This window comes from Ascidiella aspersa, chromosome 9 (assembly GCF_963924565.1).
Source record: "Ascidiella aspersa chromosome 9, kaAscAspe10.2, whole genome shotgun sequence".
In the NCBI taxonomy this organism is placed as follows: Eukaryota; Metazoa; Chordata; class Ascidiacea; order Phlebobranchia; family Ascidiidae; genus Ascidiella; species Ascidiella aspersa.
Genome location: NC_139455.1, coordinates 11,418,747 through 11,434,969, shown reverse-complemented (window position 1 = coordinate 11,434,969; position 16,223 = coordinate 11,418,747). Strand labels below are relative to the sequence as shown.

Here is a 16,223-nt window from a genome sequence, read left to right as displayed (position 1 = left end):
AAGTATACAAACCATAGGCGTTAAACCATTTTTAGTCTTTAAGAGAATAATAATATTTGCTTTTCAAACACGAAAGCTGGTCAAAATTTAATAAAATGACCATACGCATTATCTACGTAAATTCTATTTATCAAATATATGTTTCGATCATTCCCCAAATTCTACGCAATATTTCAATCCCTTTCGCATCAAAGGCATAAGTTAAGTGGGGAGTTTTTCGGCCCATATCTGTTTTTGCTTGCAGAAACAAGTTAAGGAAAATGAAAAACAAAATATATAATATAAAATACAAAATACAAAATATTAAAAAATAAAAAGTATTAAATAAAAAACAAAAAATTAAAATACAAATAAAAATAAAACATAAAAAATGAAAAATAAAAAATAAAAAAATTAGAAATCAAAAAAAAAAAATCAAAAAAACAACTAAATCAAAAAAATAAAAAATAAAAATATTAAAAAATAAAATATTGAAAAATACAAATAAATAATTAAGTCAACTAAAAATATTAAAAAAAGAAAATTGAAAAAAAAAATAAAATTAATAAAAAATAACACTAAACCTTGAAAGTATACCCCCTGACAAAATAAACAACAGCCGCACCCCCGTCTAGTTCTTTTTTGGTTTCCTATGGTATGTTTCAGACCGAGTTTTGTCCGAAGCTTTATAGAAAAAGTAGACATCGTAGAACCTTCAAATTTTCAGACATGGCGTAGAGTGGTATGTAGGTGCTTTGTAAAAGTTTATGAGGCTGCACTCCCAGGGGCCTTTGCTTGGGGGGTAAAAACCTGAAATATTGCGTTTTAGCATTTTATAGCTAACGACAGCCATCTAGCAGCAGAAAAACTTTCATACAGAATTCGTTCATATTCGCTTGCTTTGTCCAGCTCGCGTCGCGACGAGGCGGCTGCTGGCATCCCTGCTGCGCCCTATTGTCCCGCGCGTGCAACATTTGTGTTGGAAGTGGCTTGCCTAGTAAAACTATGCACATGCGACTTGCCTTTCATAAAGAGGCCTCTCTAAGTAAAAAAACCTATTGCTCTTACAACACAAAATATTTTACCACCGCAAATTTAAATGCGAATCCTACAGGCAGTGTACACATCTCTGTTAGCACATGTTGTAATTGTTGCACCATTCAAACATATCAACACCAGGTCTAAGCAAATATAATTATACAAGGGCCGCAACAACAAAAAGCTTAAGTTTAACGCATTCTTAACGACGACGTTACAAAGCTACGTCATAACATGGCGTCATAAATAAATAAATCTTGCGTTTATTGGATTTAAATTGGCAAAACTTTCAATATAAAACGTGGCTTATTAGGCACATGAACGTGTTTGCATATTGCTCAAAACTACAGATTTAAACTCTGTTTCAACAGTGATTGCTCAGACCAAGGCATGGTAAAAATTTACACAGTAAAAGTTGGAAAAAGTATAGCAAACCATAGACGTTAAATCATTTAGAGAGAATGAAAATACTGACTTTTTAAACATGCTAGCTGACCAAAATGTAATAACATGGCCGTAAGCATTATCTACGTAAATTTTTATTGATCAAATGTATGTTTCGATCATTTGCCAAAATCTACGCCATATTTGAACCCCCTTCGCTTCAAAGCCATAAGTTATTATATTATTATACACAACTTATAATTGTGTGTAGATATGTTGGATTGGAGTAACATACAGAACAGGTGCAAATAGCAAATATTCTCCAAATACGATGTTTCCAATATTCTCCAAATCGTATTGCATCGTATTGTCGCGGTAATACACAAAGAGGTAAGGCCGTGAATAAAGTTTCACCCACCGTACAATTAACGGAGGGAAGCATTTCGAGTAGGGATGTTCAAGGCAGAATATCGGCGACACATTTATAATGCTTGCTTTAAATGCGGCGTCAGCATTTTTTGGGGCGACCAATTACTTCGCGATAAGCTTCGCCTAATAATTAAGTGTCAATAGGGTGTATTTACCGCCGCAAGTTTAAATGCGAAATCTTAAGGCAGTCTATGCCTCTCTGTTAGCACCTGTTGTGCATCTTGCTCCAACCAGCATACCAACATCAGGCCTAAACTTATCTAGCAAAACTTTCGATTTAATAGATTGCGTATTAGGCACGTAATAGTGTTTTTCATATTGTTTGAAACGACAGATTTAAAGCCTGTTTTAACAGTGATTGCTCGGACCAAGCTATGGTAAAAAATTACCTAGTGAAAGTTTGCAAAAGTATAGCAAACCATAGGCGTTAAACCATTTTTAGTCTTTAAGAGAATGATAATATTTGATTTTCAAACACGTAAGCTGGTCAAAATTTAATAAAATAGCCATATGCATTATCTAAGTAAATTCTATTTATCAAATATATGTTTCGATCATTCCCCAAATTCTACGCCATATTTGAACCACTTTCGCATCAAAGGCATATTTTAAGTGGGGAAGTTTTCGGCCCATATCTGTTTTTGCTTGCAGAAACAAGTTAAGGAAAATGAAAAACAAAATATATAATATAAAGTACACAATACAAAATATTAAAAAAAAAATTAAAAAAAAAAAAAATTAAAATAAAGTAAAAATTGAAAATAAACACTAAGCCCTGAAAATATATCCCCTGACAAAATATACAACAACCGCACCCCCGTCTAGTTCTTTTTTGGTTTCCTATGGTATGTTTCAGACCGCTTTTTGTCCGAAGCTTTATAGAAAAAGTAGACATCGTAGAACCTTCAAATTTTCAGACATGGCGTAGAGTGGTATGTAGGTGCTTTGTAAAAGTTTATGAGGCTGCACTCCCAGGGGCCTTTGCTTGGGGGGTAAAAACCTGAAATATTGCGTTTTAGCACTTTGTAGCTAACGACAGCCATCTAGCAGCAGAAAAACTATCATACAGAATTCGTTCACTTTCGCTTGCTTTGTCCAGCTCGCGTCGCGACGAGGCGGCTGCTGGCATCCCTGCTGCGCCCTATTGTCCCGCGCGTGCAACATTTGTGTTGGAAGTGGCTTGCCTAGTAAAACTATGCACATGCGACTTGCCTTTCATAAAGAGGCCTCTCTAAGTAAAAAAACCTATTGCTCTTACAACACAAAATATTTTACCACCGCAAATTTAAATGCGAATCCTACAGGCAGTGTACACATCTCTGTTAGCACATGTTGTAATTGTTGCACCATTCAAACATATCAACACCAGGTCTAAGCAAATATAATTATACAAGGGCCGCAACAACAAAAAGCTTAAGTTTAACGCATTCTTAACGACGACGTTACAAAGCTACGTCATAACATGGCGTCATAAATAAATAAATCTTGCGTTTATTGGATTTAAGTTGGCAAAACTTTCAATATAAAACGTGGCTTATTAGGCACATGAACGTGTTTGCATATTGCTCAAAACTACAGATTTAAACTCTGTTTCAACAGTGATTGCTCAGACCAAGGCATGGTAAAAATTTACACAGTAAAAGTTGGAAAAAGTATAGCAAACCATAGACGTTAAATCATTTAGAGAGAATGAAAATATTGACTTTTTAAACATGCTAGCTGACCAAAATGTAATAACATGGCCGTAAGCATTATCTACGTAAATTTTTATTGATCAAATGTATGTTTCGATCATTTGCCAAAATCTACGCCATATTTGAACCCCCTTCGCTTCAAAGCCATAAGTTATTATATTATTATACACAACTTATAATTGTGTGTAGATATGTTGGATTGGAGTAACATACTATACAGGTGCAAATAGCAAATATTCTCCAAATACGATTTTTTCAAATATTCTCCAAATCGTATTTCATCATATTGTCGTGGTAATACACAAAGAGGTGAGGCCGTGAATAAAGTTTCACCCAGCGTACAATTGACGGAGGGAAGCATTGCGAGTAGAGATGTTCAAAGCAGAATATCGGCGACACATTTATAATGCTTGCTTTAAATGCAGCGTCAGCATTTTTTCGGGCGACCAATTACTTTGCGATAAGCTTCGCCTAATAATTAAGTGTCCGCTGCAAATTTAAATGCGAAATCTTAAGGCAGTGTACGCCTCTCTGTTAGCACCTGTTGTGCATGTTGCTCCAACCAACCTACCAACATCAGGCCTAAACAACTAGCAAAACTTTCGATTTAATAGTTTGCGTATTAGGCACATAATAGAATGTTTCATATTGTTTAAAACTACAGATTTAAAGCCTGTTTTAACAGTGATCGCTCAGCCCAAGCCATGGTAAAAAATTACCGAGTAAAAGTTTGCAAAAGTATAGCAAACCATAGGCGTTAAACCATTTTTAGTCTTTAAGAGAATAATAATATTTGCTTTTGAAACACGTAAGCTTGTCAAAATTTAATAAAATGACCATACGCATTATCTACGTAAATTCTATTTATCAAATATATGTTTCGATCATTCCCCAAATTCTACGCAATATTTGAACCCCTTTCGCATCAAAGGCATAAGTTAAGTGGGGAGGTTTTCGGCCCATATCTGTTTTTGCTTGCAGAAACAAGTTAAGGAAAAAAAAAATATATATATATATAATATAGAGTACACAATACAAAATATTAAAAAAATAAATAAATAAAATAAAATAAAAAAAATAAAATAAAGTAAAAATTGAAAATAAACACTTAAGCCCTGAAAATATAACCCCTGACAAAATATACAACAACCGCACCCCCGTCTAGTTACTTTTGATATAGTATTTTTTTTTTTGACTTAACAAATATGCTCAAGAAGATTAAATTTAATAATACCTGCCAGCCGAGCCCAAACGCTAACGAGCACCTTAACCCCAATAATGTCCATTGATTTAGTAATAATATAAACACTTGCGGTCCGAATACATCAATGTGTGTCGTAACAATCCTATAACCTGGACTAGAAATTTTCTTATGCCCACCCATGTTTGGGCTTTTTCCCAGCGTTTAAATAATTATTAAATTAACGCACATTATTTGAGTTAGGGAACTGGTTATCGTTTGGGTTCGGGTGGGTCAAGTGTTATTTAATCTATCTCATATTTTTTTGTAAGTTTTTAGCCAATATTTTTTAATTATATATGTGCCGAAAGTTTACCTAAAGATTCAATTAGAGCAAATTGCCGCTACCTCAAGGTCTAAAAGTCAGACTCTCCTGCCTTTGGATGCCCTAATTGTCGTAGACCTTTTTAATTTCTGAACAGATCGGCTGAAACTACACATGCGTGTAATTTTAAAGTAAAACATAAGACCCCGAATATAGGCAGAAATCATACCAGGCGTAACATGTAACCATAAAAATTACTTCACAAATTATAAAATATTTATAGCAGAACTTGCAACGCCCTGAAAATTTGCCGGCGCTCTATTTGGGTGTGAGCGCCTTCCCTTGTTAAGAACCACTTTTTTCGCACGTATATCTCGAAGCAAACTAATTGGACACTTTTTTGGTCGTACGTAGCTCAAATAAAACTAATTTTGGCATTTTTTTGTCCATACGTAGCTAGGATAAAACTAATTTGGACACCTTTTTGTCCGTACGTAGTTCTAACAAAACTAATTTGTGCACTTTTTTAACTGTACGTAGCATAAATAAAACTAATTTGTGCACTTTTTGTTCCGTATGTAGCTCGAATAAAACTAATTTGAGCACTTTTTTGTCCGTACGTAGCTTAAATAAAACTGATTTGAGCACTTTTTGTTCAGTACGTAGCTCGAATAAAACTATTTTAGGCACTTTTTGTTCCGTACGTCGCTGGAGTAGAACTAATTTGGGCATTTTTTTGGTCGTACGTAGCTCAAATAAAACTATTTTGGGCACTTTTTTGGTCGTACGTAGCTCAAATAAAACTAATTTGGGCACTTTTTTGGTCGTACGTAGCTCAAATACAACTATTTTGGGCACTTTTTGTTCCGTACGTCGATCGAGTAAAACTAATTTAGGCACTTTTTTGGTCGTACGTAGCTCAAATAAAACTAATTTGGGCACTTTTTTGGTTGTACGTAGCTCAAATAAAACTATTTTGGGCACTTTTTGTTCCGTACGTCGCTCGAGTAAAACTAATTTAGGCACTTTTTTGGTCGTACGTAGCTCAAATAAAACTAATTTGGACACTTTTTTGGTCGTACGTAGCTCAAATAAAACTATTTTGGGCACTTTTTGTTCCGTACGTCGCTCGAATAAAACTAATTTGGGCACTTTTTTGTCCGTACCTAGCTCTGATAAAACTAATTTGGGCACTTTTTTGTCCATACGTAGATTAAATAAAACTGATTTGGGCACTTTTTGTTCCGTACGTAGCTTGAATAAAATTAATTTGGGCACTTTTTTGTTCATGCGTAGCTTAAATAAAACTAATTTAGGCCCTTTTTCTGGTCGTACGTAGCTCAAATAAAACTAATGTGGGCACTTTTTGTTACGTATCTAGCTCAAATAAAACTAATAGGAGCACTTTTGTTTGGTACCTAGCTAAAAAAATACTAATTTGGGCACTTTTTTGGTCGTACAAAGCTCAAACAAAACTAATGTGGGCACTTTTTTGTGCCGTACGTAGCTCGAATAAAACTAATTTGGGCATTTTTTTGTCTACACCTAGCTTAAATAAAACTAATTTGGGCGCTTTATGGTCCGTACGTAGCTCGAATAAAATTAATTTGGGCACTTTTTTGTCCATACAGAGCATAAATAAAACTGATTTGGGCACTTTTTGGTCGTACGTAGCTCGAATAAAATTAATTTGGGCACTTTTTTGTCCATACGTAGCTTAAATAAAATTAATTTGGGCACTTTTTTGTCCATACATAGCTTAAATAAAACTAATTTGGGCACTTTTTTTTTTGTACATAAGGTATTATATGTAATAATCTTTGCAAAATAGTGCTATTCTGGGCTTCAGGAGACGACTGGAGGTCAAATTTAAGTAAAAAAAAAACTTTTAATTTTTTTTTTTACTTGCGCGCTTCCGTGAAAAAAATTGCGGAATTGCCCAAAATTTTGAAAAAGTGCGCTTAGCGGGAAGACTGATAGTGACACAAATGAAGCTAATTTCTTCAATAAATCTAGCTTTTTTAAAATTGTTCTGTGGCCCACCTAAAAAGTTTTCATGGGTAGTCTTTGGACAGATATTTGCCAGGCGACTGATTGTTTGATCGTCTACAGTTTCAGACCACGTACTCAGATAGTGCTCTTAGTGTCACTAGGACAGGGTTCGGCCACCTTTCGTATGCAGTATGCCAGTTTATGAATATTGTCAAAATTTTAACAACCCGCAAAACCAAACATTTTTCTATGTTTGGTTTTGCACTGGCAAATAGGACTGCGGAGTCTGTTAAAAACAGTCCGAGTCTGGCCAAATGTGCAATTTCCTCGAGACCCTTATCTGGGTGCGACTCTAACAGCCTGTATTTCACCAAATTACGTAACTAAAATAATTAGCATATTCAGTAATCCACTCCAAGGGCTCATGGAAAAGATAACAAACTGTCACAATTCTGTTCCCAGTATTTTGGAATATAGTTTTCAGCCAATACCTAGAAGTGTTAACTATCAGTTTCGCTTTTTGCTTGGTTTCCCAGTCGCACAAAAACACATGTGCTTAATTTTAATCTGGAGTGCCCTACTTTAACCACTGATCTCTGTGAATGTTTCCCTCATAACTTTTAATGTAGAATTACCTGCTTTAACGCAGTAAACACACCAATTTTAAGGCATTGTGCCGTAATGCAAAGGTTAGTTGTAAACAAGCAGTTTAACGCCCACAGAAAGTAATGTTAAATACAACACTTAAGACACTAAATTGTGAAACAAAACACTGCACATCGAACCAGAAATATGTGTAACCATTTAGTTAGCACTATAGTGTTAGTGATGTAATAATAATGTTAATGATGTGGTAGTGATATAATGGTTGTATTTTCTATATAGCATGCATGTTAAATCATTTGCCATGCCCTCCAAAATTATATTGCATGCAAGGGGTTGCCGACCCCTGTACTAGGCAGTTGCTAGTGATGTGGTTCACCAGGAGGCATTTTCAAAATCTAAGAAGAAAGCTCTTGTATGTTTAACTTAAAAAAAAAGAAATCCCCTAATATTTCAACTTCAGGAATTCTCAACATTTAATCAATTAAATTGCAGCAAGAACAAACCCTTAAGAGGCAAAGCAATCACCTGTGTCACACTTGCGAGATGCCGTGTATTTTAGACGCTGAAGATGGCGATTCTTATGTTACGGCTAATTAAAGTTGTCTATTTGACGTTAAACAAAAATTGCAACACCTTATCGACTTATTTAGGCCCGATTTTGAAGTGATATTAACTGCGCGCGAAACGCTATGGAATTGCTGTTGCACTTCGTTGTCAGTATATTAACGATGCTTATCAACAAATTTGGTGATATTTGTAGTTTAAATTCGCTGATGGCATGGATTCAAAATCGTCCTTTTTGAACTGTGTATAATTAGTAAATTATTCAGCTGAAACCGTGCAAGACAAATACAAACATGGCTTATTACTGAATTTACGTTAAGACGGCCATTTATTATCAGTTTAGCAGGAAGCTGTAAAGTTTGCCGACGTTTTATCTATGTTTCGAAATGCGACGGTCAAACGCTCCTTTTTGAGATTGAGGCTAATAAAAACATTCAATAGAGCGACCTGCGGTGAAGATGTTTGCTGCAGCTTACACGTCTGTTTTCTACATTGTTGAGAATGTTCGTTTCAACAATAAATATATTTTCGTTATCAGGCGTGTTTGAGATTACTTGAGTTTTTGACAGGCGAACTTCTAAATGAAACACTGATAACCGGTTTGATTGAGGAACCGATATTCTTACAACGCCAGGTTGCAGCAATCATGGTTTTAGTTTTGTCATAATTGTTTACTGAAATTTCAAAGGGGAGTGTCAAGACTCCTAGACCCTCCCCACGCTACGCCCCTGAAAAGGGTTCATGTTTTTTTCAAAAAAAACAATAAAAAAGGCACACAATAGTGTTGAGAATTTTTTATTCTGTGTACCCACTCTTGTTTTTCAAATACACCTTTGTCCATTAGCCAACCTAAACGAAAAGACCCCTACAACCCACCCCTGGATGGGCAACTGTGGTCTATGGTTTGTTCTTAAATTGCATCACATTCGTCTAAAGCAGGTGTGTCCAACATTCAAAAAAGCTAAATTTGTTTATTCACAATACAAAACAATCCCAGCAATTATGACAACAAACATTACTTCTGATATTATAACACTATACTGGTTTTATTCTTTGTAAGCGCTTTTAACATTAGAAAAAAAAATAGTTTCTAAACTTTGGCACGGGAAGAAGTTATAGGATAAAAATTGGCACATCGGCATGTTTGAGTTGGACACCCCTGTTCTAAAGGGACCACATCACACTTGTACTTTAATGAACTGACATGCCCAACAGCAGTTGTTAACCGTTTAGCCCAGGGCTTCTTAACCTTTTTGTATGTTTTACCCTTTTAACAAAGATGAATATCAGATTTACCCCTGATATATATAAAATGGTGCTCATCTTTTAAAAAACGAAAGTAACAAATTACATTAGGTATAATCAATGCGGCGGCTGCCATTGCTTTTTCTGCAACAAATTGTTGTCAAAACATTCCAGTTTTGTCTAGTTTTTGTCTTTCAAGACTGGACAGTTTTGACTCAAAAAGGGACCAGTTTTTGCTCATCATACTTGGAAGAGCATTTGCTAGGTGTTGTTGTAAAGGAGCATGTTTCGTGGTAGACTACTGTTTGGAAATGTTTCCATGCACAAAACACACTGAGGAACTTGAAGACCATTCTCAAAGAGATATGTAAATCATGTAACTCACATGTGGTTGTAGATGGCTGTGAGGACAATAAACACAGACCTGGTCTTTTTAGCTGCATAAAAGTACTAGTTGTTACATATGATTAACAGGACCCACTCAATGGTTAATCTCCTATGACAGAGGCATACTGGTTTCTTTTATAATGTCTTTACAATATTGCCAATGTATGTATCGCAAGAATGAATGTCTAATACTGGTTATACTGATAATGATATCATATTATTTAATATGCATTGATTTTTATGTGATTTGCGTACAGCTGTTCAGCTGTAAAGTCAAACAACCTCACAACTTGTTTGCCTAAATAGTAGATAATCCCATATAAATTTCTGTGACTCATGTGCCCAATGTGTCCAGTCTCTGAAACGAAAAGTTTTAGCAAATTTAAAGCAAAAAACACTTGAATTGTCATTTTCGTTTAACAAACCTGTTTTACTTTTTGAAATCCTATCCTGTTCGTAAATTTTGTATTCTCACAGTAAGTCTAGTCATTGCCAGGATAAAATGAAAAAAATTAACACTGCTTATAGCATGTCATGTACGGCAATTACAGATCCTGCACAAAACCACCCATGTTGTATCAATGCCTGGGATGAACTTGGTTCAAGAAAAATCATTCATGTTTAACCTGTAAACTTTTCATATTAGTTTTTTTAATTTTTAGCTTTTTAATATAGGTAATTTTTATCTTTCTTTTTCCCGTTAATGCCTTCAGTAAATTTGTTCATATGTTTTACATATTGAAAAACTGTCAAAAAATATCATTTATATATTTAAACTATTTAGATTATGAAGCACAAGATTCATGGAATAATGGATATCGGATGCAGTGTAATGTCTACTAAAAAGAATTCAAGGACTATTGACTTGGATGCTGAAGACACAATTTTACATCTTAAGGTAAAAAAATCACATATTTGTTGTAATCACAGAAAACAAGTTCATCAGTGTTGTTAATAAGTCATATTGTTTTCAACAAATGGCAAGTCAAGTCTCACTACAAATTTTTTGCTTACAAAAAAACAAGTTTGGTGAGAATAAGAAAATTATTTTTATTTCCAGGCAATGGCTAAAAGCAATTTGTCAAAAACTCGGCAAGAAAGGGCAGGGGTTTTCTGTTCATGTCATTTGGCCAAATGACTTAGATGTAGTCAATTGTCTGGTCATTTAAAAACAATAAACTAGGAGGTTGGAATATGGTATTCCAATACTGCTCATGACTGTACACTTATATGGCATTTGTGGGTTTTATTTAGCAATTTGACATATTTGCTTTTTTGAAGAGGTTACAGCTTGCAGTCTAACATGAAGTGAAATTAGTAAGTGGATTTCTTCATAGAAAAGTAAAGATTTATTTCACAACAGAAAAAAGCTACTTATTTATATAAACCAATTCATTATAATCAAAACATGACATTCTGTCTTGTTTTCACAACCCCCTTTATTTGTTTTAGGTGAAAAGTATCTATGAAGCTATCAGGCAAAATATAAACACATATTGGTATAAAATATTTAATTCTTACCAAAGTTGCAAAAATAGGACCAATCAGAGCAGGAAAAATTTTGGATTTAAGGTTCTGTTGTTGTTGTTGTTTCGTTTGAGCCAAGATTTTGCATTATTCCGGGCTAGATTTTGGGACAGATGTTGGCCAGCCAGTATATTGTTTGGTCATCCAAATTCTTCAGACCATGCACTCCATGCGGTGCTCGTAGAATTCTGCACTCCTCAATGACGTGATCTACGGTTTGTTCTTCTGCACCGCACTCGCAGTCTCCTGACGGGGCTAGGCCCCATTTGTACATTGTTGAGCTAAAACGCCCAACACCTGTTCTCAACCGGTTAAGCCTAACCCATGAAGCTCTAGGTAGGGACATTCCCATGGGTAGGGATCCAGCATCTGGGATTAAGTTTTGAAGGCGGTTGTTGGCTGAATGCCACTCCATATTCCATGTGTGGTTCGTCCAGTGGGCCGCGGTGGTACCAAGCTCATCAAGGGTCATCGTTAGCTTTAAAGCGGCTTGCACAAATGGGTGTGGAGACTTAAGGCGGGGTACTCCCTTTGGAGGAAAGGCCAACACGGAGTGAAGCAGATGGTTAGGATCAAGTGCCCGACGGGCCAGGTGTAAAGTTGCTCCTTTGCAGCGAAGATCAGCTCGTGGAATAACTGCAAGGATTGGCAGACAAGTCGTTGGGGTTGGCCTCAGACAATCTGTGACAATACGCAAGGCTTCGTTAAGCGTTGTGTCGATGAGGTGAGTGTGAGCACTGCGACACCAGGCAGGTGCACAGTACTCAGCGGTTGAGTAAGCCAGGGCCAGAGTTACTGTTCGCAATGTTGAAGCGCATGCACCCCAGCCTGTTCCCGCCAGACGATGAAGTAACGCAATACGCGTTGACAGTTTCTTTTGCAGTGATTGCAAGTGGCATCGAAAGGTCAGTGTCCTGTCCAAAGTTACTCCAAGATATCTTGGCTCGTTGGAAAAGGGCAGAATGCCATCGCCTAGGTGGACTTCAAGTTCCCGCCTTGCTTCCATGTTGTTAAGATGGAAGGCTGCCGTAGCAGTTTTACTAATGCTGAGAGTCAGTCTCCATTTTTTAAGGTAGTCAGCGAAGGCTGTCATATCTTGTGTGAGGGTTGCCTCCAACGACCGCCAGTCCCCAGAGGAATGCAAAATGGCTAAGTCGTCAGCATAAGCATACTTTTTTGAGGTCATTTCGGGCAAGTCGTTAGTGTAGATATTGTATAGCAGAGGTGCCAGGACTGAGCTTTGTGGTACGCCATTCTTGAGGTGCCGCAGTCTACTCAGCTTGCCGTTTCCTGTTGTCAGGGTGAAACTCCGGTTCGAGATAAGCTCCAAAATCATGCGGACCATGTGTCTGTCGGGAAGCAGACGAAGAAGCTTGCATGTAAGGCCGCGGTGCCAGACGGTATCGTAGGCGGCTGTGAGGTCAATAAATACAGCCCCGGCCTTTTTCTTAGCTGCAAAACTGTCCCCGATGTCCTGTGTGATTAAAGTGACCTGATCTGCCGTTGATCTCCCGCGCCGAAAACCCGCTTTCTCCCGTGCAAGAAGTGGGTCAATAGTTGGTTCAATACGCGCGTAGATAAGCCTTTCGAGGATCTTAAAGGGAATACAGAGCAGGGATATGGGACGGTAGCTTTTGGGATCTTCTGGTGGTTTGTTCGGTTTAGGAATCGCAACCACTAATGACCTTCTCCAGATTTTTGGTATTCTGAGGCGGTGCAGACATGATGACAGAAAATCACGCAGCCATGATTTCATAGCCCTTCCGGCATGATGTATCATCTCTGCAAAAATACAATCGAGACCTGGCGCCTTTCCGGATTTTAAACGCCCGAGAGCGGTATCGAACTCGTCCATTGTAAATGGGCCAGACGTGCTACCACAGTCTACCTCATCCAACTTCCAGAGGTCGGACACTTCTTTCGTGACAAGTCGGGCAGACTTGCGGTCGCCATTGGACATTTCCATTCCTGACAACGGAGTTGGCTGAGATTGGACACTGGTGTGGAGGTTTTCTAGCTCTGCCCGTTAGATTGTTGAAAGTGCTCCATGCCTTTCGACTTAAGTGTGCGAAGTTGATGGTTTGGACAACCTCTTCCCAGCGCTCTTGCCTCCGTTGGTCAAGATATATCATAAGATCCGATGCGGCACTGTCAGTAGCAGGACCATTCGATGCTCCTAAGAAGGAGGTGTACAGGAGTTGGCACTTATCGTCCCAGCAGGGTACGTACCCATTTCGACGGCCACGAGAGATGGTTTGTTTAGCTGAGGATATTACGGCCTTGCAGAAACATTGGTAGGCCATGTCAACGTTGGGGCTGGTGGGAGAAAGTAGTTCTTTGGTGACTTCATTTGTGAGGATGCTGTAACGATTCCAGTTCGCCTTACGGAAGTTCCAGCGTTTCACCGGCCCGGAGGGCACATTCATAGATAGCTTGAATGCGGTGATCAACGATGGACGGTGTTGTGATCTTGGGAATTTCTCGAGCAAGCATCTGTCCGGAATCAAGTTGTTAGGTTCAGCACCCACAAAAGCCAGATCAGGGTTTGTCCTCGTACCCCATCGACCAGAGATAAAACTGGCAGCATCTTTGGGATTGTAGAGCATGACTAGGTCGTTGTTAGATGCCCATGCAGCTAGATGCTCACCTGATTTACTTGTTGCGCCATATCCCCAGTCAGTGTGCTGGCAATTGAAGTCGCCAGCATACAAGCTAGGACGTGTAAACACTGGGTTAGACGTAAGTGTTAAATGTGTGGAAGGAGGTTTGTATACATTTATAATATTGTATCCACCAACATCCACACACAGCCACTCAATATCTGATTCGAGCGTTGATTGCCCGAGAAGAGACCAACTCAAAGTTTCGTAGACAAACGTGGCTATGCCGTGCGTCTTGCTCAGGGTTGACCCAGCTAGTTTAAAGTTGGGAATCGCTAGCTTTTCTTGTTTGTCGCAGTGCGTTTCCTGAAGAAGGATGACCAGGACTTTATGTTTATAGACTAGTTGTTCAACAACGCTAATCTGGCTAGCGGTAAGTCCTTCTATGTTCAACTGCAAAATGGTGGGTGGTAGGTACTTTTCGGCAGCAGTTATGTTAAGGTACGAATCGCACAATTGCGGACGCCCTTGGAAAATTGAAACGACCCAATATAGGGCGTCACGCATCACAGAACCTCTGGTACATAAGGTTGTTAACTGTGAGAAATAATGGTTTAGTTGTAGTTTACAATTACTTTGTCATTATAGGCGAAATTTTGTCGTTTTGTTTCTGGCGCAAAACAACCTGCGGTGAAATGTCCATCAAGCACAGACAAAACATAATACGTAAAAAAGAGAGCGCAAAAACAGGCAGGCGTGGCTACTAAATTATCACTTATCAATGTTATTTTTTTCACTAAAGGTTGTGAAAAATACTTCGCTAAAAAAAACGACTTTATGGGTCATTAATTTGTTCATCCATGCATGGAAATAAACGACCAGACTTTTATAAAAAACAATGTTTACGTATAGAAACTACAAGACAGGTTAGAGATAACCAAGAAATGACCGCGTTAGGACGAAAATTTGCTGGCGAGTGGTATTTTGTCCGGGCGAGTGCTGATTGATAGCCGCTCGCCCGCCTGGCGAGTGTAGATTTTTGCTTAGGAACAACCCTGAAACATATAAGCTTTAAAAATCAATTAAACAAAGGTTTTAATTTGATTGTTTTCCCAGTCATTTTAACCAGATTCACATCGTTTGTGAATTCTTTCTCACCCCCGTACTTAAGACAAATGTCAATTTAGAAACCACAAAATCTTCTTCAATATTAAAAATTTTTTTTTTCTATACTAAATGAAGCGCATTGTGCAATTTGCCCGTTATTTTTCCCAGTTGTTTTTTGCCTTTTTTCATTGTCCGTGTTTTTGCCTGTATGTACACATTTATTTATCGTTGTTGCCCTAAAAAAGATTATCAATATACATAACCAAGATGTAAGCATTTAGTAATACGATCTTTGTCAGAAGAACCGTTAAATAAAGAAATCTGTGGAAGAAGAATTGATACAATGCGGGGTACCAAGATAGCTAACCCATTAAGCAGAATTAATACTCTTATTTACAATATACAAATAAAAATCTAGTCAAATTACTGTACAATTAGTGTTTTATTTTATAGGCCATAAAACTACCGAGTGTTTTCGTGCTGTTAGCCTGAATAAAAAACCTAACTTGACCTTGCAAGAAAGCTCATAATATCCTATGATTAAGCAAAATGATTCCTTTATTTTATCTAATTAATTTTTTGTTGGCATTGGTCTTGTCCTTCTGGTATTTACTTTTCACATTCTTATGATTAAACATATAACCCTTATATAATAAAATGTCATTCTATGTTTTACTCTGTTTTTTAATTTGTGCATTTCCTATGGATATATATATTTTTTGATATTATATGCCGTATAACAGTATGGTAGAAAGCTGGCGACTTAGAGACTATGTCGGCTGAAGAATCAGTCAGAAAACCTTTTTTTTTGAAAGATCCATTTTCCAAACAAACGTGTGCTTGTTCTACACATATTCAATCCAATTTTAAATTTTTATTTTTAAATGCTGAATATGTAGGAACATTAAGCACTAAAATTGGCAGGAAATACTTTTTTTGTGCCATTCTGAAAAAAGTATGAAGCATGTTGTTCAGCAGGAAAAGCCAATGTGTGGCATATAGATTGTTTAGTTTCGATAAAACTGCTGTGTATTTGCACTTTTACTTGATTTGGCAAGTACTTATATTGAGTTAAAAAAGCACTCATGATGGTCTCCATTCCTCTTAAATAGACAGGTATGACATTTGCATGGGCGTAACAAGGATGAACTATGCCATGCTGTTTA

The 16,223-nt window shown here is 37.3% G+C and overlaps 1 protein-coding gene across 1 annotated transcript in view; it reads left to right on the top strand.

Moving 5' to 3' along the window:
* The window catches only part of LOC146132999 (oxysterol-binding protein-related protein 6-like), a 65,806-nt gene that overhangs the window by 19,264 nt on the left and 30,319 nt on the right, over window positions 1-16,223 (top strand). Inside the window, exon 5 of the mRNA XM_083397538.1 lies at window positions 10,608-10,721. Within this exon, the coding sequence (XP_083253664.1) occupies window positions 10,608-10,721 (114 nt within the window). The remainder of the gene's footprint in view (window positions 1-10,607; window positions 10,722-16,223) is intronic.